General features: G+C 43.0%; 2 protein-coding genes across 7 annotated transcripts in view; both read left to right on the forward strand.

The window, feature by feature from the left end:
- The window catches only part of ap2a1 (adaptor related protein complex 2 subunit alpha 1), a 52632-nt gene extending 44673 nt beyond the window's left edge, over positions 1–7959 (forward strand). For 3 of the 6 annotated variants that reach the window (XM_090192924.1, XM_090192926.1, XM_090192927.1), the window contains 6 exons: positions 1055–1179; positions 1341–1457; positions 1538–1607; positions 1710–1844; positions 2022–2033; positions 5529–7959. In XM_090192924.1, coding sequence (XP_090049050.1) covers positions 1055–1179; positions 1341–1457; positions 1538–1607; positions 1710–1844; positions 2022–2033; positions 5529–5606 — 537 coding nt within the window. In that variant the 3' untranslated portion in view covers positions 5607–7959. The remainder of the gene's footprint in view (positions 1–1054; positions 1180–1340; positions 1458–1537; positions 1608–1709; positions 1845–2021; positions 2034–5528) is intronic. The other 3 variants (XM_090192925.1, XM_090192928.1, XM_090192929.1) reach the window with 1 other exon arrangement.
- An 11969-nt stretch (positions 7960–19928) lies between these two features.
- On the forward strand, positions 19929–23981 carry si:ch211-195b15.8 (uncharacterized). Its single transcript, XM_021624370.3, has 5 exons — positions 19929–20694; positions 21024–21140; positions 21312–21471; positions 22044–22167; positions 22271–23981. Exons 2-5 carry the CDS (start codon positions 21039–21041, stop codon positions 23526–23528), a joined length of 1644 nt encoding a protein of 547 aa, XP_021480045.2. The 5' UTR covers positions 19929–20694; positions 21024–21038; the 3' UTR covers positions 23529–23981.
- Positions 23982–24161: the final 180 nt, after the last annotated feature.

Genomic DNA, 24161 nt, shown 5'->3' on the forward strand with positions numbered 1-24161 from the left:
CAAAGACAAATGACAGTCCATCATGACTTTAAGACATGAAGGTCAGTCAATCTGGAAAATGTAGAGGGATAAGTTCATTAGAATGAACAGCCTCTCTGAAATTACAGCCCAAATAAATGCTTCACAGAGTTCAAGTAACAGACGCATCTCAACATCAACTGTTCAGAGGAGACTGCGTGAATCAGGCCTTCATGGTCAAATTGCTGCAAAGAAACCACTACTAAAGGACACAAAAAAATAAGAAGAGACTTGCTTGGGCCAAGAAACACGAGCAATGGACATTAGACCGTTGGAAATGTGTCCATTGGTCTGATGAGTCCAAATTTCAGATTTTTGGTGCTAAAGGTGTCAATTACCATGAGACCGGCAGTTCTTTGCTTGACAATCACCGTCTGACAAAATGTAATGACTGCCACAGCCCTAGGCCTACCCATACCTCTAATAAACATTGTTCAAGATCAAAATCCTAACAGTAGAGATGTTTCCATGTTAAATGCAGATGTTTAGTGTTTAGTGTTATTCCCCTTTAATGAATCAATTACACAATCATACATGAATGTGACATTGGTAAAAACAATCTAACTACATATCGACGTAATGGTAATCATTTATTTGAATGGTAAATCTCGATTGATGTAAATCATGATGTAGCCTATTCACAATACAGGGGAATGCGTATTCAAAATGAGTGTGTGCGTGCGTTGAGTTGTCGAGTTTGTTTTGGCTGATTTCATGAGGCTACAGATGATAAACAATCTGTTTTCCTTACATTTGGGACTTATTGTACTGATCAACAAAACTTGCATAGAAGTAGCGCATCTTTTTTATAAAATAAGCTGTCTCTTTAACCAGTAAAGTATCATATTCTAGTACTGAACCGTTTTTCATGTTCTAGTATCAAAGTTTCCTTATACTGTGCAACACTACTATGTGTGTCCCTTGGGTTGCAGACTATACTTGCATGTATTTAACACGCATAGCTATATTCAATATGCAGTCCCCCCTGTGTGGTCTCTAGTCCCGGCTCTGTTCCTCTCCTTGACTGGCTTTCCCACAGCTCAACGTGCAGACCAAAACAGTGGAACCCCTAGTGGAGGGAGGAGCACAGGTGCAGCAGGTCATCAACATCGAGTGTCTGACTGACTTTATTGATGCTCCGCTGCTCAACATCAAGTTCAGGTACACACGCGCGCACGCAACCAGATTATTACACAGGACATACAATACAAACACCTCGCAATCACGCACTCAAGATCAGTAGTATCCCAAACATATATACACACACACACACATTTTGTTTTGTCGTCTTCAGTTTATAAAGGTGTGTGTGTTCCACTCAGGTATGGGGGAGCCCTGCAGAACATTTCTCTCAAGCTACCTGTCACCATCAACAAGTTCTTCCAACCCACAGAGATGGCCGCCGCAGACTTCTTCCAGCGCTGGAAACAACTCAGCCAGTGAGTGAGATTGTGTGTGTAGGGTGCGAGCATTTAAGGGGGTTCTGTGTGTGTGTTTCTGACTTTTCTTCTCTTGTCAGGCCCCAGCAAGAAGCACAAAAGATCTTCAAGGCCAGCCATGGCATGGACACAGAAGTGCTCAAAGCCAAGGTAGACACATACACTTGAGGCATATTCATTTAATTCCCTTTCTTACTGAATGTCTACCACATCCTACTCCCTCCCATTCCCCCTCCCCTCTCTTGTCTCTAGTTGCTGGGCCTGGGGACAGCCCTGTTGGAGAATGTGGATCCTAACCCAGAGAACTATGTGTGTGCCGGAGTCATCCAGACCAAGGCCCAACAGGTCGGCTGCCTGCTGAGACTGGAACCCAATGCGCAGGCCCAGGTACGCACGCGCGCACACACAATACACACACACAAATGTATGTACATGCATACACACACACACACACACAAATGTACATGCATATACACACACAGAGTCCGTCTGTCCTTCTCTGTGCTGCTCTCATTGCATCACTCACTGCTGTCTGTGTCTTTCTGTGTGCTGCTGCAAATCAAGCCTGGCGAGCAGGTAACACACAACTGTCCCTGTTCTTTTTCGCTCTCTTTCTTTCTCCTCTTTCCCCTCTTCTCTCTTTCACACCCTTTACACTTTCTCATTCACTTTTCCCTCCACATTGATTCTTCTGCACTTTCTCACTGACACCCCAAAATTGAACACTTGAATCTCCACATTCTCTCTCTCTCTCTCTTCTCTCTCTTCTCTCTCTCTTCTCTCTCTTCTCTCTCTCTCCAGTGTTAGACTCCAGGTTTATAATGTGTCATCAGTGTAACTTCATTCTACCCTCGTCTCGTGTAAAACTTTTAGATGATCCAAAATATACAGTGCCTTCAGAAAGTATTCATACCCCTTGACTTATCCTACACGTTATTGTTACAGCTTGAATTCAAAATGGATTAAATATATATACATTTTTTTAAATTTATATATTTTTATTTTTTTATACAGAAATATCTAATTTACATAAGTATTCACACCCCTGAGTCTACTTTATAGTAGCACTTTTAGCAGCGATTACAGCTTTGAGTCGTCTTGGGTATGTCATCAGCTTTGCACATCAGTATTTGGGGATTTTCTCCCATTCTTCCTTGCAGATTTTCTCAAGCTCTTAAATTAAATGGGAGCTGCGGTGAACAGCAATCTTCAAGTCTTTCCACAGCTTTTCAATGGGATTCAAGTCTAGGCTTTGGTTGGGCCACTCAAGGACTTTCACATTCTTGTTCTGAAGCCATTCCAGTGTTGCTTTCTCTGAATGCTTAGGGTCATTGTCCTGTTGGAACGTAAATCTTTGCCCCGAGGTTCTCATCAGATTTTCCTGTATTTGGCGCCATTCATTGTTCCATCTATCCTTACCAGTCTCCCAGTCCATGCCGCTGAAATGCATGCGCATAGCATGATGCTGCCTGGTTTTCTCCAGACATAACACTTTCCATTCAGGCCAAAGAGATATATATTTTTGTCTCATCAGAATCATCTTTTGCCTCATGCTCTGAGTATTTCAAGTGCCTTTTTGCAGACTGCAGGTGTGCTGTCATGTGCCTTTTTCTTAGGAATGGCTTCCTTCTGGCCACTCCTATAAAGCCCAGATTGGTGTAGTGCTGTAGAGACTGTTGTCCTTCTGTCAGGTTCTCCCATCTCAGCCAAGGAACTCTGTGGTTCTTTCAGATTGGTCATTGGGTTCTTGGTCACCTCCCTTGCCCAGTTGCTCAGTTTGGTCGGACAGCCAGCTCAGGCAGAGTCTGGGTAGTTCAATATTTGTTTTTGCATTTCCCAATGTTGGAGACCACTGCTCTTGCAAACTTTCAACACCCTAGAAATAGTTGTATACCCTTCCCCAGATACAGTGCCTTGCGAAAGTATTCGGCCCCCTTGAACTTTGCGACCTTTTGCCACATTTCAGGCTTCAAACATAAAGATATAAAACTGTCTTTTTTTGTGAAGAATCAACAACAAGTGGGACACAATCATGAAGTGGAACGACATTTATTGGATATTTCAAACTTTTTTAACAAATCAAAAACTGAAAAATTGGGCGTGCAAAATTATTCAGCCCCTTTACTTTCAGTGCAGCAAACTCTCTCCAGAAGTTCAGTGAGGATCTCTGAATGATCCAGTGTTGACCTAAATGACTAATGATGATAAATACAATCCACCTGTGTGTAATCAAGTCTCCGTATAAATGCACCTGCACTTTGATAGTCTCAGAGGTCCGTTAAAAGCGCAGAGAGCATCATGAAGAACAAGGAACACACCAGGCAGGTCCGAGATACTGTTGTGAAGAAGTTTAAAGCCGGATTTGGATACAAAAAGATTTCCCAAGCTTTAAACATCCCAAGGAGCACTGTGCAAGCGATAATATTGAAATGGAAGGAGTATCAGACCACTGCAAATCTACCAAGACCTGGCCGTCCCTCTAAACTTTCAGCTCATACAAGGAGAAGACTGATCAGAGATGCAGCCAAGAGGCCCATGATCACTCTGGATGAACTGCAGAGATCTACAGCTGAGGTGGGAGACTCTGTCCATAGGACAACAATCAGTCGTATATTGCACACATCTGGCCTTTATGGTGGCAAGAAGAAAGCCATTTCTTAAAGATATCCATAAAAAGTGTTGGTTAAAGTTTGCCACAAGCCACCTGGGAGACACACCAAACATGTGGAAGAAGGTGCTCTGGTCAGATGAAACCAAAATTGAACTTTTTGGCAACAATGCAAGACGTTATGTTTGGCGTAAAAGCAACACACCATCTCCACTGTCAAACATGGTGGTGGCAGCATCATGGTTTGGGCCTGCTTTTCTTCAGCAGGGAAAGGGAAGATGGTTAAAATTGATGGGAAGATGGATGGAGCCAAATACAGGACCATTCTGGAAGAAAACCTGATGGAGTCTGCAAAAGACCTGAGACTGGGACGGAGATTTGTCTTCCAACAAGACAATGATCCAAAACACAAAGCAAAATCTACAATGGAATGGTTCAAAAATAAACATATCCAGGTGTTAGAATGGCCAAGTCAAAGTCCAGACCTGAATCCAATCGAGAATCTGTGGAAAGAACTGAAAACTGCTGTTCACAAATGCTCTCCATCCAACGTCACTGAGCTCGAGCTGTTTTGCAAGGAGGAATGGGAAAAAATTTCAGTCTCTCCATGTGCAAAACTGATAGAGACATACCCCAAGCGACTTACAGCTGTAATCGCAGCAAAAGGTGGCGCTACAAAGTATTAACTTAAGGGGGCTGAATAATTTTGCACGCCCAATTTTTCAGTTTTTGATTTGTTAAAAAAGTTTGAAATATCCAATAAATGTCGTTCCACTTCATGATTGTGTCCCACTTGTTGTTGATTCTTCACAAAAAAAGAAGTTTTATATCTTTATGTTTGAAGCCTGAAATGTGGCAAAAGGTCACAAAGTTCAAGGGGGCCGAATACTTTCGCAAAGCACTGTATATACCTCATCACAGTCTCGGAGATCTACGGACAGTTCCTTGGACTTCATGGTATAGTTTCTGCTCTGACATGAGCTGTGAAATGTGGGACCTTGTATAGAGTGTTTCTTTCTAAATCATGTCCAAACTGAGTTGGCCACAGGTGGACTCCAACCAAGTTGGAGTGACATCAAGGATGATCAAAGGAAATGTAATACACCTGAGCTCAATTTGGAGTGTCCTAGCAAAGGGGTGTGAATACTTATATAAGTGAGAGCTTTCATTTTCTATCAATTTGCAAACATTTAAAACATTTGTTATATATATATATTTTAAAATTCATTATGGGGTATTGTGTGTAGATAGGTTTGAAAAAACAATATTTAATCAATTTTGAATTCAGGCTGTAACACAACAAAATGTGGAGTAAGTCAAGGGGTATGAATGCTTTCTGAAGGCACTGTATATATATATTATGTGGTTTGAACTTTACTGACCCCCCTGTATGTTAATTCATGTTTAAGGGTGTATGTGTGTTTACGTTTACCCATGTTAAATCTGTCTGCTCTCTCTGTCAGATGTACCGGCTGACTCTGCGCAGCAGCAAGGACACTGTCTCCCAGCGTGTCTGCGACCTCCTGGCAGAACAGTTCTAAAACCCTGAGTCTAGAACCCACCCAACGAGTCTCAGGCCATCATCATCATCACGCTCTAGACACCCAACACACCGAGACTAGCGTTTCAACTCCCCCCGCCCACTTCATCCCCCCCCCCCCACTCCCCGATCCTGAGGTTGCCAAGAACAAAGAATCAACGAGAACGAAAAATACCTAGGGGGGGGAAGCAGTCGTTGCCACTTACACGACTGCCCAATCATTGACATTTATTATTATTGTCACGATTATAATTCCAATTCTTATTATTATTACTGTTTACTATCATCGGCGCTACAATTCTTTATTTTTCTTCTGTGTTTACCTGTGAACGTAAGTGTATGACTGTGTGTGTTTCAGAATCGTGCTGGTGTGTGTGTCCTGTTTTTCTCCGTCCTGTCTATTTAAGCCCCGACTGCTCATGGACTTGTGATGACAGCTGGTGTGTGTCCGTGCGTGTGTGATGCATGGGGAAGGGTGGGAAATTCTGTGCATCGATTCCGCAACATTTCAACCTTAGACTATTCCTAGGAGTTGCATGGGAGGACCAGTTCTACATACACACACACGCATTCATGTGTAATACACACCCAGATACTCTCACATGTAGGCACATACATGCGTATATTTGTACATGCTTAAGTGTCTGTGTAAAGTATCTGAATAGGGTCCTCCTTTAGTGGGAGGGAGGGGTAAAACGAAATCACTAAAGAAATGGGACTCTTCTAAACCCCCGCCTTCACCTTAACCCCATCTCTTCTCCACCCTCTGCTGTCCCAGACCCCCACCGGTTATACATCCAAAGGGCCTCTCAGTATAATCCCTGAGATATAATATTCCATAAAATAATTCTGGCACATTCCCAAGTCTACAGTTCCCTCTTTATTCCAGTGGAAATGGCCAGTGCACTTTAGGTGGTTCCAAGAGACCTCAGTCCATCAATACCCCTCAAACACATAAACACACCACCCCCCTCACACTTACCCCATCTTTCTGGCTTGTAACCATACTTTATATATAAACTCAAATGATTCTGTACCTGTTTGTGGAATATATATATATATATATATATATATATATATATATCCCTTTTTATCTTTTTTTTTATTGTCTCATCTTTCCTTTTATTAGTAGTGGAGTTATTGAAGTTTTTGTATGTTTCTTTAATGGTGTAATGTTGTGTTGCTTCTGTTTGTGTGTGTATGTATGTGAAAGGTAGTGAGAAAGTAGGGCCAGCAGTGTGTACCCCAAGAATAGGGTAGAGGGGTCAGCTAAAAGGAGAGCGAGATGGAAGGAGAGTAGCAGGGTAGCTGGTCTTGTTTACAATGTTAATCAGACAGCGATGAGGTTGATACTTGACTTAAACCTGTCATAAATCCTACTTACCACCACCGTCAGTATGACAACAGATAAGGAATTATAAGATGTCGTTAAAACTGTTTATTTCAGATTAGCAATGTTTTTTGACACTTGAGGCAGGGAACATTGGTTGAGAGCTGACATGGGGTGTTTTACGATGGCTTATGAAATGTTTATGTCGTGCATAAGTAAGCATTGAGCAAGCCCCATTGATGGGGAGTTCAGGTGGTAGTTGGAAGGAGTTAGAGGGCAGTGGGCCAGTCCGTGTTCACATGAAGAGTGAAGCGGCAGAGCAGAGGCCTAGTATTTGTTATTTTTTATTTTTCCGTGTTGAAAAGAGGGATGGGATTGGAGAGTAGAGTGCTGCTTGTTACTGGGATTGACTGAAAAAAGAGGAGTACCTCAGAACTTGATCTCTAAACACGCACAGGCTTGTGCACACACACATCACAAATACTTACCTTGTGGTATTACTTGGGAGAAGATTGCAATCTGCAGATAGATTGATTCTAATCTTTGAAAACACAACCAACAACAAAGACACTAGACAGCACTTATCTGTAAACTCACATTTCAGACACACGCACCCACATGTCCATTCTTAGAGATGAGAGGGAGGAGGAGAGAACTCCAAAGACCAACTGTCAATCACAACTACCGGGATCGAGTCATCAGGGGTGGGCATCGCGTGTGTGTGTGTTTGAGTGTGTCGGTGTATCACGTGATAAAAATATCCTAAATTATCTTTGAGACATGGTCATATTAGTTTCAGCAGGAGTCACTTATACGTCTAACCCATGCAGCATTGGTGGAACAGTCTGATCATTGTAGTGGAAACTGTAGAATCATTGTGTGTGTGTGTGTGTGCACGTCTATGCAGTATCCGCTAGCTAATGCAGCCTCGTGTATCGGTGTTAAACCTGTGAGATACCTGTGTTAGATTTAAGATTTACTCTGTACTGAATAATGTGAAAGTAAAACTATGCCATATACTCTACCACTGGCTCTCTTTTTCTTGATGGGAAAGTGTGTGTCTGTGTGTGATGGTGATTATGATGTCCGTCAAGAGGAAATTCTTTCCAAAGCTCACCACAGTTCCACGTCCGCAACAAGAAACTGATATGTGTAAGTGCTGGGCTTGAACAAAAGCCTGTACACACAGCAGCTCTCCAGAACTGTAGTTGGATGTATCGCATAGTCCTATCAATAAGAACTCATCACATTGACTAAGTAGTAGATGTAATGTGAATAATTGCATAAACATTGAACATTAAATAAAGATCCTGTTGTAGTTCAACTAGTACTTTAATTATATTTTCCAGTAGCTTGGTGGTAGTTGAACTAAATTCAAATCTAGGTAGTGTTTTAGCTACACCGCTGCATGGCAAACAAGTTAACTACTGGAACTAGACACTTCTGATTTTGCAAAAATAAAATGTGGGTGAAGTAGGCAATAAGTTCCTTTTCCGGCATCAGACTAGCCTAACTCTCACTTGAAACTGTTTGTTTAATTGGATAAATAACACATTGTTAACATATGACCCCAAAGTGAACTGTTCTTGCGATTTGTAATTTGACATGTTGGATTTACATTTGATGCTTTTTCATGATGTAGTTTGGATATAGTGTACTACTTCTTCAAAGTAACTTTAGTCAAGTAAACTATATTTTTATTGAGGGTAGCATTAGTGTAGCTTAACTTCCAGTGTGAAGTAATTGGTAGCTTGGTGAACTAGATTTTCAGAGTAGCTTCCCAAACACTGCATGTTATTAACCTGTAACAACTGTACTGCAGCGCCAGCTGTGCCACCAGAGACCCTGGGTTCGCGCCCAGGCTCTGTCGTAACCGGCCGTGACTGGGAGGTCCGTGGTGCGACGCACAATTGGCCTAGCGTCGTCCGGGTTAGGGAGGGCTTGGCCGGTAGGGATATCCTTGTCTCATCGCGCACCAGCGGCTCCTGTGGCGGGCCGGGCGCAGTGCGCGCTAACCAAGGTTGCCAGGTGCACAGTGTTTCCTCCGACACATTGGTGCGGCTGGCTTCCGGGTTGGATGCGCGCTGTGTTAAGAAGCAGTGCGGCTTGGTTGGGTTGTGTATCGGAGGACGCATGACTTTCAACCTTCATCTCTCCCGAGCCCGTACGGGAGTTGTAACGATGAGACAAGAAAGTAGCTGCTAAAACAATTGGATACCACGAAATTGGGGAGAAAAAGGGGTAAAATTCACACACAAAAAATAAAAAGCCAAACCTTGACCCAGAAAACATAAAAACTATCGGCCTATATCGAATCTTCCATTCCTCTCAAAAAAAATTGAAAAGGCTGTTGCGCAGCAACTCACTGCCTTCCTGAAGACAAACAATGTATACGAAATGCTTCAGTCTGGTTTTAGACCCCATCATAGCACCGAGACTGCACTTGTGAAGGTGGTAAATTACCTTTTAATGGCATCAGACCGAGGCTCTGCATCTGTCCTCGTGCTCCTAGACCTTAGTGCTGCTTTTGATACCATCGATCACCACATTCTTTTGGAGAGATTGGAAACCCAAATTGGTCTACACGGACAAGTTCTGGCCTGGTTTAGATCTTATCTGTCGGAAAGATATCAGTTTGTCTCTGTGAATTGTTTGTCCTCTGACAAATCAACTGTAAATTTCGGTGTTCCTCAAGGTTCCGTTTTAGGACCACTATTGTTTTCACTATATATTTTACCTCTTGGAGATTTCAATCGAAAACATAATGTTAACTTTCACTGCTATGCGGATGACACACAGCTGTACATTTCAATGAAGCATGGTGAAGCCCCAAAATTGCCCTCGCTAGAAGCATGTGTTTCAGACATAAGGAAGTGGATGGCTGCAAACTTTGAACTTTTAAACTCGGACAAAACAGAGATGCTTGTTCTAGGTCCCAAGAAACAAAGAGATCTTCTGTTGAATCTGACAATTAATCTTAATGGTTGTACAGTCGTCTCAAATAAAACTGTGAAGGACCTCAGCGTTACTCTGGACCCTGATCTCTCTCTTTTGACGAACATATCAAGACTGTTTCAAGGTTCCGTCTACGTAACATTGCAAAAATCAGAAACGTTCTGTCCAAAAATTATGCAGAAAAATTAATCCATGCTTTTGTTACTTCTAGGTTAGACTACTGCAATGCTCTACTTTCCGGCTACCCGGATAAAGCACTAAATAAACTTCAGTTAGTGCTAAATACGGCTGCTAGAATCCTAACTAGAACCCCCAAAAAGTATTATATTACTCCAAAGCTAGCCTCCCTACAGTGGCTTCCTGTCAAGGCAAAGGCTGATTTCAAGGTTTTACTGCTAACCTACAAAGCATTACATGGGCTTGCTCCTACCTATCTCTCAAGACGCAGGCCTCCTAATTGTCCCTAGAATTTCTAAGCAAACAGCTGGAGGCAGGGCTTTCTCCTATAGAGCTCCATTTTTATGGAATGGAGCTCTATAGGAGCCAGTCTGTTATATCTGGAGTATTTCTCCTGTCTTATCCAGTGTCCTGTGTGAATTTAAGTATGCTCTCTCTGTCTCTTTCTTTCTTTCTTTCTCTCTCTCTGAGGACCTGAGCCCTAGGACCATGCCTCAGGACTACCTGGCGTGATTAATCCGTGCTGCTGCCCCAGTTTCAACTGTTCTGCCTGCTGCTATGAAATCCTGACCTGTTCACCGGACTTGCTACCTGTCCCAGACCTGCTGTTTTCAACTCTCTAGAGACAGCAGGAGCGGTAGAGATACGCTGAATCGGCTATGAAAACCCAACTGACATTTACTCCTGACGTGCTGACCTGTTGCACCCTCGACATCCACTGTGATTATTATTATTTGACCCTGCTGGTCACCTATGAACATTTGAACATCTTGGCCATGTTCTGTTATAATCTCCACCCGGCACAGACAGAAGAGGACTGGCCACCTATGGTCACCTATGAACATTTGAACATCTTGGCCATGTTCTGTTATAATCTCCACCCGGCACAGCCAGAAGAGGACTGGCCACCCCTCATAGCTTGGTTCCTCTCTAGGTTTCTTCCTAGGTTCTGGCCTTTCTAGGGAGTTTTTCCTAGCCACTGTGCTTCTACACCTGCATTGCTTGCTGTTTGGGGTTTTAGGCTGGGTTTCTGTACAGCACTTTGAAATATCAGCTGATGTAAGAAGGGCTTTATAAATTGATTTGATTTGATATTACGAGCTTCCGCCAAAGAAAGCGGCATTTTATCCCTCAATAATCAAAACAACAACAGACAAGTTCTAGAGTCATATTTCTATTTTCCTAATTCAACACCATGTTAAAATGGCCTTCAAGCACAGGTTTAGGATCAGCAAATCTTCCCCCAGTCATAAACCTGAACTTTTAACAGGGTTAATGCAGAACTGGATTGAGATCAGATTAGATTAATTATTTCTTATTCTTAATTTGCCCCAAATGGGAATATAGGGCTTCAGGGAGAAGAGTAACTCATCCATTGCGCCAATGGAACGAACTAGGCCGTCTCCTAGGCTACAGTGAACATTGCAAAGCAAAGATCAGCCTTGATGCAGAAATAAAACATTAACTAAATATAACATGTCCATGTACTTCCCATGTTAACCCATTTATCTTGAGTTGTGCAATATTATGTGAGTTTTCTCCCCTTTTTCTCCCCTCTTTAAATATAGGCTATGATTGAATGATTACGTTATTTGTAATTGTATTTATTATGATCCTATTAGCAGCTACCAAGGCAGTTATACACATTATGACATGACATTACATTTCATAACACTTTTCACAATACATTAAGTGTGTACCCTCAGGCAACTACTCTACCACATATCTACAATACAAAATCTATGTGTGTGTACAGTCGTGGTCAAAAGTTTTGAGAATGACCAAATATTTATTTTCACAAAGTCTGCTGCCTCAGTTTGTATGATGGCAATTTGCATATACTTCAGAATGTTATGAAGAGTGATCAGATGAAGTCCCTCTTTACCATGCAAATGAACTGAATCCAAAAAAAAAAACATTTCCACTGCATTTCAGCCCTGCCACAAAAGTACCAGCTGACATCATGTCAATGATTCTCTTGTTAACACAGGTGTGCGTGTTGACGAGGACAAGGCTGGAGATCACTCTGTCATGCTGATTGTGTTCGAATAACAGACTGGAAGCTTCAAAAGGAGGGTGGTGCTTGGAATCATTGTTCTTCCCCTGTCAACCATGGTTACCTGCAAGGAAACCCGTGCCGTCATCATTGCTTTGCACAAAAAGGGCTTCACAGGCAAGGATATTACTGCCAGTAAGATTGCACCTAAATCATCCATTTATCATCAAGAACTTCAAGGAGAGTGGTTCAATTGTTGTGAAGAAAGCTTCAGGGCGCCCAAGAAAGTCCAGCAAGCGCCAGGACTGTCTCCTAAAGTTGTTTCAGCTGCGGGATCAGGGCACCACCAGTACAGAGCTTGCTCAGGAATGGCAGCAGGCAGGTGTGAGTGCATCTGCACGCACAGTGAGGGGAAGACTTTTGGAGGATGGACTGGTGTCAAGAAGGGCAGCAAAGAACCAACTTCTCTCCAGGAAAAACATCAGGGACAGGCTGATATTCTGCAAAAGATACAGGGATTGGACTGGGGTAAAGTCATTTTCTCTGAGTCCCCGTTCTGATTGTTTGGGGCATCCGGAAAAAATCTTGTCCGGAGAAGACAAGGTGAGCGCTACTATCAGTCCTATGTCATGCCAACAGTAAAGCATCCCGAAACCATTCATGTGTGGGGTTGCTTCTCAGCCAAGGGAGTGGGCTCACTCAGAATTTTGCCTGAATAAAGAATGGTATCAACACATCCTCTGAGAGCAACTTCTCCCAAACATCCAGGAACAGTTTGGTGACAAACAATGCCTTTTCCAGCATGATGGAGCACCTTGCCATAAGGCAAAAGTAATAACTAAGTGGCTCGGGGACCAAAACATTAATATTTTGGGTCCACGGCCAGGAAATTCCCCAGACCTTAATCCCATTGAGAATTTATGGTCAATCCTCAAGAGGCGGGTGGACAAACAAAAACCCACAAATTCTGACAAATTCCATTGAGTTTGTCAAGAATGGGCTGCCATCAGTCAGGATGTGGCCCAGAAGTTAATTGACAGCATGCCAGGGCATATTGCAGAGGTCTTGAAAAAGACGGGTCAACAATGCAAATATTGACTCTTTGCATCAACTTCATGTAATTGTCAATAAAAGCCTTTGACACTTATGAAATGCTTGTAATCTCCAATCCAAAATTAAATCTATCTCGCAACAAAGCATTCTTCACTTATGCTGCTATACATACCCTCGTAAAACTGACTATCCTACCGATCCTTGACTTCGGCGATGTCATTTACAAAATAGCCTCCAACACTCTACTCAGAAAATTGGATGCAATCTGTCACAGTGCAATCCATTTTGGCACCAAAGCCCTATTTACAGCCCACCACTGCGACCTGTATGCTGGCTGACCCTCGCTTCATAGTCGTCGCCAAACTCACTGGCTCCAGGTCATCTATAAGTCTTTGCTAGGTAAAGCCCCGCCTTATCTCAGCTCACTGGTCACCATAGCCCTCGCTCCAGAAGGTATATTTCACTATTCACCCCCAAAGCCAATTCCTCTTTTGGCCGCCTTTCCTTACAGCTCTCTGCTGCCAATGGCTGGAGCGAATGACAAAAATCACTGTAGCTGGAGACTCATATCTCCCTCACTAACTGTAAGCATCAGCTTTCAGAGCAGTTTACAGATCATTACACCTGTACATAGCCGTCTGTAAATAGCCCATCCAACTACCTCATCCCCGTATTGTTATTGATTTTATTTACAGTGCCTTGCGAAAGTATTCGGCCCCCTTGAACTTTGCGACTTTTTGCCACATTTCAGGCTTCAAACATAAAGATATAAAACTGTTTTTTTTTGTGAAGAATCAACAACAAGTGTGACACAATCATGAAGTGGAACGACATTTATTGGATATTTCAAACTTTTTTAACAAATCAAAAACGGAAAAATTGGGCGTGCAAAATTATTCAGCCCCTTTACTTTCAGTGCAGCAAACTCTCTCCAGAAGTTCAGTGAGGATCTCTGAATGATCCAATGTTGACCTAAATGACTAATGATGATAAATACAATCCACCTGTGTGTAATCAAGTCTCCGTATAAATGCACCTGCACTGTGATAGTCTCAGAGGTCCGTTAAAAGCGCAGAGAGCATCATGAAGAACAAGGAACACACCAGGCAGGTCCGAGATACTGTTGTGAAGAAGTTTAAAGCCGGATTTGGATACAAAAAGATTTCCCAAGCTTTAAACATCCCAAGGAGCACTGTGCAAGCGATAATATTGAAATGGAAGGAGTATCAGACCACTGCAAATCTACCAAGACCTGGCCGTCCCTCTAAACTTTCAGCTCATACAAGGAGAAGACTGATCAGAGATGCAGCCAAGAGGCCCATGATCACTCTGGATGAACTGCAGAGATCTACAGCTGAGGTGGGAGACTCTGTCCATAGGACAACAATCAGTCGTATATTGCACAAATCTGGCCTTTATGGAAGAGTGGCAAGAAGAAAGCCATTTCTTAAAGATATCCATAAAAAGTGTCGTTTAAAGTTTGCCACAAGCCACCTGGGAGACACACCAAACATGTGGAAGAAGGTGCTCTGGTCAGATGAAACCAAAATTGAACTTTTTGGCAACAATGCAAAACGTTATGTTTGGCGTAAAAGCATCACAGCTGAACACACCATCCCCACTGTCAAACATGGTGGTGGCAGCATCATGGTTTGGGCCTGCTTTTCTTCAGCAGGGACAGGGAAGATGGTTAAAATTGATGGGAAGATGGATGGAGCCAAATACAGGACCATTCTGGAAGAAAACCTGATGGAGTCTGCAAAAGACCTGAGACTGGGACGGAGATTTGTCTTCCAACAAGACAATGATCCAAAACATAAAGCAAAATCTACAATGGAATGGTTCAAAAATAAACATATCCAGGTGTTAGAATGGCCAAGTCAAAGTCCAGACCTGAATCCAATCGAGAATCTGTGGAAAGAACTGAAAACTGCTGTTCACAAATGCTCTCCATCCAACGTCACTGAGCTCGAGCTGTTTTGCAAGGAGGAATGGGAAAAAATGTCAGTCTCTCGATGTGCAAAACTGATAGAGACATACCCCAAGCGACTTACAGCTGTAATCGCATCAAAAGGTGGCGCTACAAAGTATTAACTTAAGGGGGCTGAATAATTTTGCACGCCCAATTTTTCAGTTTTTGATTTGTTAAAAAAGTTTGAAATATCCAATAAATGTCGTTCCACTTCATGATTGTGTCCCACTTGTTGTTGATTCTTCACAAAAAAATACAGTTTTATATCTTTATGTTTGAAGCCTGAAATGTGGCAAAAGGTCGCAAAGTTCAAGGGGGCCGAATACTTTCGCAAGGCACTGTATATATATATTTTTTCTCCTCTGCACCCCAGTATCTCTACTTGCACATTCATCTTCTGCACATCTATCACTCCAGTGTTTATTTGCTAAATTGTAATTATTTTGCCGCTATGGCCTACTTATTGCCTTACCTGCCTAATCTTACTTAATTTGCACACACTGCATGTAGATTTTTCTATTGTGTTATTGACTGTATGTTTGTTCATTCCATGTGTAACAACTCTGTTGTTTGTGGTGTTTGTGTCGCACTGCGTAGCTTTATCTTATCAGGTCGCAGTTGTAAATGAGAACTTGTTCTCAACTGACTTACCTGAAATAATTTTTGTTAAAAAAAAGGTTCAAGTTCGGACTCTGGCTGGGCTACTCAAGGACATCCAGAGACTTGTTCCGAAGCCACTCCTGCATTGTCTTGGCTGTGTGCTTAGGGTCGTTGTCCTGTTGGAAGGTGAACCTTCGCCCCAGTCTGAGGTCGTTGGCGCTCTGGATCCGATTTTCATCAAGGATCTCTCTGTACTTTACTCTGTTCATCTTTCCCTCGAACCTGACAAGTCTCTCAGTCCCTGCCGCTGAAAGACATCCCCACAGTATGATGCTGCCACCACCATGCTTCACCATATGGATGGTGCCAGGTTTCCTCCATTTGTGACGTTCTTTTTATTCAGTTTAGTCACATGATTTCTCAATTTGCAGTACATTTGCCAAACAGTCGAGCAGCCAGACTTATTTTCCATCCCTTTTGCCTCATCCATCTCCACCATATCATTTTTAAATTCCTCATTAATCCACAGGGATTTAGCAGTTATTTGTCATTTTCTGAATGGGTGCATGCTTATTAGTTACTGGAATAAGCAATTTCATATACAGTGCCTTCTGAAAATATTTAGAACCCTTGACTTTTTCGACATGTTACGTTATAGCCTTGTCATAAAATGGATTAAATAAATAAAAACCGTCAGCAATATACACACAATACCCCATAATGACAAAGCGAAAACAGGTTTTTAGAAATGTTTGCAAATGTATTAAAAAAAATACAGAAATACCTTATTTACATAAGTATTCAGACCCTTTGCTATGAGTCTCAAAAAGGAGCTCAGGTGCATCCTGTTTCCATTGATCATCCTTGAGATGTGCCTACAACTTGTTTGGAGTCCACCTGGGGTAAATTCAATTGATTGGACATGATTTGGAATGACACACACCTGTCTATATAAGGTCCCACAGTTGACAATGCATGTCAGAGCAAAAACCAGGCCATGAGGCCAAATGAATTCTCAGTAGAGCTAAGATCTGGGGAAGGGTACCAAAACATTTCTGCAGCATTGAAGGTCCCCAAGAACACACTGGCCTCCATCATTCTTAAATGGAAGAAGTTTGGAACCACCAAGACTCTTCCTAGAGCTGGTCGCCCGGCCAAACTGAGCAATCGGGGGAGAAGGGCCTTGGTCAGGAAGGTGACCGATGGTCACTCTGACCGAGCTCCAGAGTTCCTCTGTGGAGATGAGAGAAACTTCCAGAAGGACAACCATCTCTGCAGCACTCAACCAATCAGGCCTTTATGGTAGAGTGTCCAGACGGAATCCACTCCTCAGTATAAGACACATGACAGCCCGCTTGGAGTTTGCCAAAAGGCACCTAAAGACTCTCAGACCATGAGAAACAAGATTCTCAAAGTACAGAGAAATCCTTGATGAAAAGGCACACAGCCAAGACAATGCAGGACTGGCTTCAGGACAAGTCTCTGAATGTCCTTGAGTGGTCCAGCTAGAGCCCGGATTTGAACCCGATCAAACATCTCCTGAGAGACCTGAAAATAGCTGTACAGCAACGCTCCACATCCAACCTGACAGAGCTTGAGAGGATCTACAGAGAAGAATGGGAGAAACTCCCCAAATACAGCTGTGCCAAGCTTGTATCGTCATCCGGGCTCTAGCTGGACCACTCAAGGACATTCAGAGACTTGTCCTGAAGCCAGTCCTGCATTGTCTTGGCTGTGTGCCTTCGCCCCAGTCTGAGGTTCTGAGCACTCTGGAGCAGGTTTTCATCAAGGATTTCTCTGTACTTTGAGAATCTTGTTTCTCATGGTCTGAGAGTCTTTAGGTGCCTTTTGGCAAACTCCAAGCGGGCTGTCATGTGCCTTATACTGAGGAGTGGATTCCGTCTGGACACTACCATAAAGGCCTGATTGGTTGAGTGCTGCAGAGATGGTTGTCCTTCTGGAAGTTTCTCTCATCTCCACAGAGGAACTCTGGAGCTCGGTCAGAGTGACCATCGGTCACCTTCCTGACCAAGGCCCTTCTCCCCCGATTGCTCAGTTTGGCCGGAGGACCAGCTCTAGGACGACTCGAGGCTGTAATCGCTGAAAAAGGTGCTTCAACAAAGTACTGGGTAAAGCATCTGAAACTTATCTAAATGTGATATTTCTGTTTTTTTTAATTATTTTTTTTACAAATTAGCAAAAATGTATAAAACCTGTTTTTTCTTTGTCTTTGTGGGGTATTGATGAGGGAAAAAAACAATTGAATACATTTTAGAATAAGGCTTGTGTGTAGATTGATGAGGGGAAAAAAACAATTGAATACATTTTAGAATAAGGCTGTAACTTAACAAAATGTGGAAAAAGTAAAAGGGTCTGAATACTTTCCAAATGCACTGTATGTGTCAAGTGCAGTGTCTGCTTGCTCCTCATTACACACCACAGACCTTCAAATATTCTTTACATCAACATAGCAATCACTACAAAACATATTGTAGGACCTCATATAAACTATATTAGGCCCAGCCTTTGGAACTTTGGTTATCCAACATATGGCTACTATATTGTGATCACTACATACAATGGATATGGATACAGCTTGAAATCAGATTTCTGCAGTATTAGTAAATATATGATCAATACATGTTGATTATTTAATTCCTGTGCTGTTTGTAAATACCCTGGTAGGTTGACTGATAACCTGAACCAGATTACAGGCACTGGTTACAGTTTGAAGCTTTTTCTCGAGTGGGAAGCTTGATGGAAGCCAATCAATATTAATGTCACCCAGAAAATATAACTTTCTGTTGATAGCACATACATTATCATGCATTTCGCACATACACTACATGACCAAAAGTATGTGGACACCTGCTCTTCACGCATCTCATTCCAGAATCATGGGCATTAATATGGGGTTGCTCCCCCCCCCCCCCCCCCCTAATTTAACACACCTGATTCTACTAATTAGCTGCTCAACAAGACCTTAACTAGCTGGATCAGATATGTTAAATTAGGGTTGGACTGTAAACCTACAGGACAGTAGATCTCCAGGAAGAGGGTTGGGCAGCCCTGCACTAGATGTTGCAACATTGCTGCGGGACTTGCTTCTATTCAGCCATAAGAGCATTAGCGAGGTCGGCACTGATGTTTGGCGATTAGGCCTGACTCGCAGTCGGCATTCCAATTCATCCCAAAGATTTGATGGGGTTGAGGTCAGGGCTCTCTGCAGGCCAGTCAAGTTCTTCCACACTGATCTCTACAAATTATTTCTGTTTGGACTTTGCTTTTTGCACTGGGGGCATTGTCATGCTGAAACAGGAAAGTACCTTCCCCAAACTGTTGCCACAAAGTTGGAAGCAGAGAATCGTCTAATGTCATTGCATGCCGTAGCATTAAGATTTTCCTTCACTGGAACTAAGGGGCCTAGCCCGAGCCATGAAAAACAGCCCAGACCATTATTCTTCCTCAAACTAGCTTTACAGTTGACACTATGCATTCGGGCAGGTAGCATTGTCCTGGCATCCGCCAGTTCTGTGAGCTTGAGCTTGTGTGGCCTACCACTTCGCGGCTGAGCCGTTGTTGCTCCTTGGCGTTTCCATTTCCCAATAACAGCACTTACAATTGACTGGGGCAGTTCTAAAAGCAGTGGCAATTTTAGCATGTAAGTCTTGGTGGGGCAAAAAAAAAGTGTGATGCATGCCAACAAAGCCACAACACAGCACAACACTAAACAATACATCAATTGCACTATAACGGTGACAAACGGTGCCCACAAAGAAAGTAATACTAAGTGTATGTTGTGTCGTAAGCTGTTATTAGCTCATGTGCCTCACCCTAATAATTTGGTATATTTTCACCTCTTAATTTCGCCTACTGCTCTGACTTGGTGGTGCACATGTAGCCTATAACCTGTTTTTGAGAAATTTAATCATTGAATATTGTAAGAGCTTTCATTGTCTGCTTATGTGCCACCTTTATTTATCCCACGGTTCTGACTTCGTATACAGTGAGCACATTGTAAGATCGCCCATGTTCTGAATTATGTTGCTGTACATTTAGAAGTGCTGAACAAATAGTTATATTGACTGCGTCCGTCCTAGCTCTCTCATTAAGGTCTTAATCGAAATTACGGATTGCCTCTTCTTGTCGTGCCCTTATGCCATAGTTTGTACATCTCAATTGTCATTAGAAACAGCATTTATTTAAGCAAGTCAGCCATATCAGCTGTTTTTTTAAAGGCAGTAAATAAGGCTGAATGAACTGTTTCGCTACCAGACAAGGACGGCTCCGCTGATAGCCAGGTGTAGCAGTGGACATGTGTTGGGATTGCTGTTGGGACAGCTTTATGTAGGACCTAACCGTTTGTGGGCACCGTTTGTCACCGTAATGGTGCAATTAATGTATTGTTTAGTGTTGTGTAGTGGCTTTGCTGGCATGCATCCCACTTTTTTTTTTGCCACACCAAGATGTACATGCTAAAATCGCCACTGGATGAGATTATAGGATTTTGGACAAATAAATGCTTTTCGCACACACATTGCAGCTGCGTGTTGTTTTTAAACGGCTCTGCAACAATAGCGTCAGAAAAGGTACGATTCATCACAATAAAAAGCCAAGGTCTTCAGGCGAATTGATGATGATGAACAAATGGAGCGCGTGCGCGCGCACGCGTCAGAGTCCGGCATGGGCGCTGATTGGTTGAAAATGACATCACATACAATTGTACTATTCTTAGCTTGTAGAAAACGCATTACCTCATCCTTTTCCTCTCGCGCAGGTATAGACACACAACAACAAATAATGTTACAGTCGCAGACAGGACGAGGACGAGATTAGAAGTCGAGAGAGAGAGAGCTGTACTCTACTGATTATTAGTTAAGCATAACATATCCTTTTGGAATCTTCATCCATTTGCTTTGAGACCATTCGTTTGATTATATTATTTGGTGTGCAAGTTGATTTGTGCGATATTTCCAGTATCTTCGTTTGGATTGAAAATCGTCACTGTAAGTACAATGTAATATTTTTTGCATTTTGCTTGCATCATTTATGTCTGATCTTATATTCTCTTATGATCATCTAATGTATGTGAACTTGCAAAAGCCATGACGTAATGCAAAGACAACATCATTCTGCAGCAGCAATTGACCAAAGTAATGTTTTCTTAATTAACATTCATGGCAATAATAATGCTAATATATTTCATGCAACTGTTAAAATGATTTTCAAAGTTACATGCATTCTTTTTTCGATTCCTATGTATTGTACTCTAATACATAATTGTAATCCCTTGATATTGAAATGAGCAAAGTTTTCTCTCATGTTTCGGTTCCAGACACAAAGAACAGAGATGGTGTTCTACAGGGAGAGAGAGAACGGGACACGCGAACGTCCACCGCTGTCTCTCATCCTACCGCATCTTTACCTAGGTGCAGAGACGGACGTCACGCAGGTATAATACTGTTTTCATTCAGTAGGTCAGTCTATATAATTGATAGCCTAGCTCTCGTCATTGGCCAAAGCGTTGTATTTTCACAATGCACCGAAAATGCAGCTCTTCCAGAGGACTAGAATGTATTAATATTGCCTGTCTTTTCCCCGTGCTATCCCTGCTCGGCTGCAGGATTGCCTCGGCGCTCGCGGGATCTCCTACGTGCTAAGCGTGAGCCGCTGCAGCCCGCAGCCTACTTTCCTTCCCCGTTCCCAGTACCTTCGCATCCCCATCGACGACTCTCTCCGAGATGACCTGCTGCCCCATATCCCGGAGGCACTGCGTTTTATCGGTGAGAATAGTGATGAGATTGGGTCAGTTATGTGTCAAATGGATGTCAACCTATTCCCCATATAGTACAACTGCACTATTTTCGACAAGACAGAGAGCTAGTGCACTATAGAGCTAGTGCACTATAAGGGGAAAGTGCACTATAAGGGGAACATATAGGCGTCATTGGAGATTTTACCAGGGCAAATCCTACAGGTTAGGTGATAGGACATTCCTGCATGTCATCATTATGCCACAGTCTGCATCATCATGGATGCATTACACACTGGCGACTGTCTGTCTGGAAGAAACGCAGATGACTCAGTTCAAGTGATGAGCAGTTATTGATCAGGGTTTCATGCAGGCCAGTTATGCTCCTATGGTTTCAGAAATATTGAATGCTGTTACAGCCCATTCAGTATCACGGACAATTGATACAAGCCTACTGTTGCAGGAAGCCCATTCATGACAGTTGATATAAGCTGTGTGTCCTTTGCACAGTTTGCAGTCTGGCTTAATGATGTCATGCAATACAGTATGGGTGATTTAAAAAAAATTAAAAAAATCCTTATCTATCTCTTCTCGCTCTCTCAGATGGGGCTATGTCATCAGGTGGATCTGTGATAGTTCATTGTGCTGCAGGAATCTCTCGCTCCCCTGCCCTGGCTGTGGCCTACATTATGTACAACCTGGGGATGGACCTTGACCATGCCTACAGGTGTGTTTGTCTGTGCTATATGTATTCATGCATTTTAATGATTGTGTGTGTGTATGCGTATATAAAGCATCCAAATCTAATCTTGTCTGTTCCTCACTTTCAGGTTTGTGAAAGAGCGCAGGCCTTCAATCTCCCCTAACTTCAATTTTCTGGGTCAGCTACAACACTTCCAGGGAACCCTCGCTCAGAAGGCCTCTAATGGCAACCCCACTATCCAGCCAATCAGATCACTGGACACATGTCTGCAGTCAAGCAATGAAAACATTAGCTGCGGTTCCTCTGTCCCCCTGTCAGCCAATCAGATCATGAATATTCAGGACAATGGCTATGTTGCTAAGGACTTTTTAGGGGTTGCTAAAGTGCATAATATGTACAATGAGATTTCCACTTGTAACACAGAGAACATAGAGCAAAGGTGCTCATATTCATGTGAAACTCAGAGTCTATCAGAGAAGCTACAGCAAGACCAGAGGAGTGTGCCTTCACAACTGACGCTGTCTCTCTCCAGCAAACTCAGAACGCTCACTCTCAACCTGAACCATAACCACAACCAGAACCAGAGGGAGGCCCAGAACTTGTGTGGAGCAATGACTCCAAGCCCCAACGAACCAGCGACACCAACACCAAAGCCCAACACACTACAAATCCCAACAGGCATTGCGTCTCTCTCTGAGAAGCGCAAGAGCCTCACCCTCTCCCTGTCTCCCGTTGGTGCAATTCTCCCAACCCCCCACCAGAATGAGCCACAAAGCAACAACAGGCAAAGCATTAGCCACAAGCCAACACGCTCCAGCGCTTCCAACACCATCCACAAGAGGGAGTCAGAAGGCACCAGTGGTTCAAAAAGGCACGGTAGAAAGCCTTCGGGGGTGGCCCTTTCCTCCTCACAGACAGACGTACAACAGAGAGAGAGGAGCACATCCTGTGGCAAAGCAGCAGGTCGGCCCAATCACTGCTCCTCCCGAACCCAGGTGAAAGTAGAGAGAGCTGGAAGAGGCCAGGGTAAAAGAGAGCCCAGCCGCAGTCAGAGCGTGGAGAAGGGGAGGCCTAACTCAACTCCAAAGACAGGGAAGGACCACAGCAAGGGAAGAGCAGAGAGGGAGACGCTAACTGGGAGCCTGAGCAGCAGTTCTGTTTTGAATCAGCTCAGTATCATAGTTGACCAGCAGGTGTCACCAGCAGCTAAACTGTCTGCATCTGCAGTGGAGGCTGAGGAAGGAGTGGATGCTGAACAGGGCCTCCTGTCTCCTCTCAACCTGACTGTCAACAAGCTGCTGGGCTGGGGGGAGAAGATGCTGTTGGGGGTTCTGCTTGGCCCCCGGATCAAAGTGGGACAGGCTGTTCTGCCCTATAGGTGCTGATGCGGTAAGAGACCACTGGTGAGGACAGAGAGAGGGCTGGTAAATGCCAGGAGATTGATGTGTGTGTGTGTGTGTGTGTGTGTGTGTGTGTGTGTGTGTGTGAGTGTGTGTGCGCATGCATGTGAGGAACTGAAGAACATAACTGCATGTAAAATATTTGTCTGCCCATACCATGTTCACAGAGCTCTGAGTGAATGCTTTGTCCTATAAATACCAATTTATTGTTGACTTCCTTCAAAAGCACTATATATATTACATATAGGAGCAGTTTATGCCTCCAACACAATGCTCATGGATTTCGGCTTGATTATGTTGATTTTTATTTATTGATTGATGTGAATAAAGTGATCAGTTTATTGTTGTTATTTATAAAATGAATATTTTGAGGATGGTATTTTGGCACTGTTGTTTGTAATGGGATCATAGTGTTCATTAAAGTACATATTTTACTCATGTTCTCTCCTGGCTTTTCTATTCTGACTAATCTCCGATGAATTTCACCAGACATTTACAATATTTAGACCTATGAGGAAAACATCTGATTCACAATTCAGACTGATATGGTTATTCACTTATTTTATAAAATATTACAAGAATGCAGTCTGCCCTTGAACATCAACAAATTGTTTGGGT

Source organism: Oncorhynchus mykiss, chromosome 12 (assembly GCF_057628025.1).
Source record: "Oncorhynchus mykiss isolate SJ-2025 chromosome 12, ASM5762802v1, whole genome shotgun sequence".
In the NCBI taxonomy this organism is placed as follows: domain Eukaryota; kingdom Metazoa; phylum Chordata; class Actinopteri; order Salmoniformes; family Salmonidae; genus Oncorhynchus; species Oncorhynchus mykiss.

Coding starts and splice junctions, on each gene's coding strand:
- si:ch211-195b15.8 (XM_021624370.3), top strand. CDS start 21,039: ATGGTGTTCTACAGGGAGAGAGAGAACGGGACACGCGAACGTCCACCG. Junction 21,141..21,311: donor CAGAGACGGACGTCACGCAG/GTATAATACTGT, acceptor GCTCGGCTGCAG/GATTGCCTCGGCGCTCGCGG. Junction 21,472..22,043: donor GGAGGCACTGCGTTTTATCG/GTGAGAATAGTG, acceptor TCGCTCTCTCAG/ATGGGGCTATGTCATCAGGT.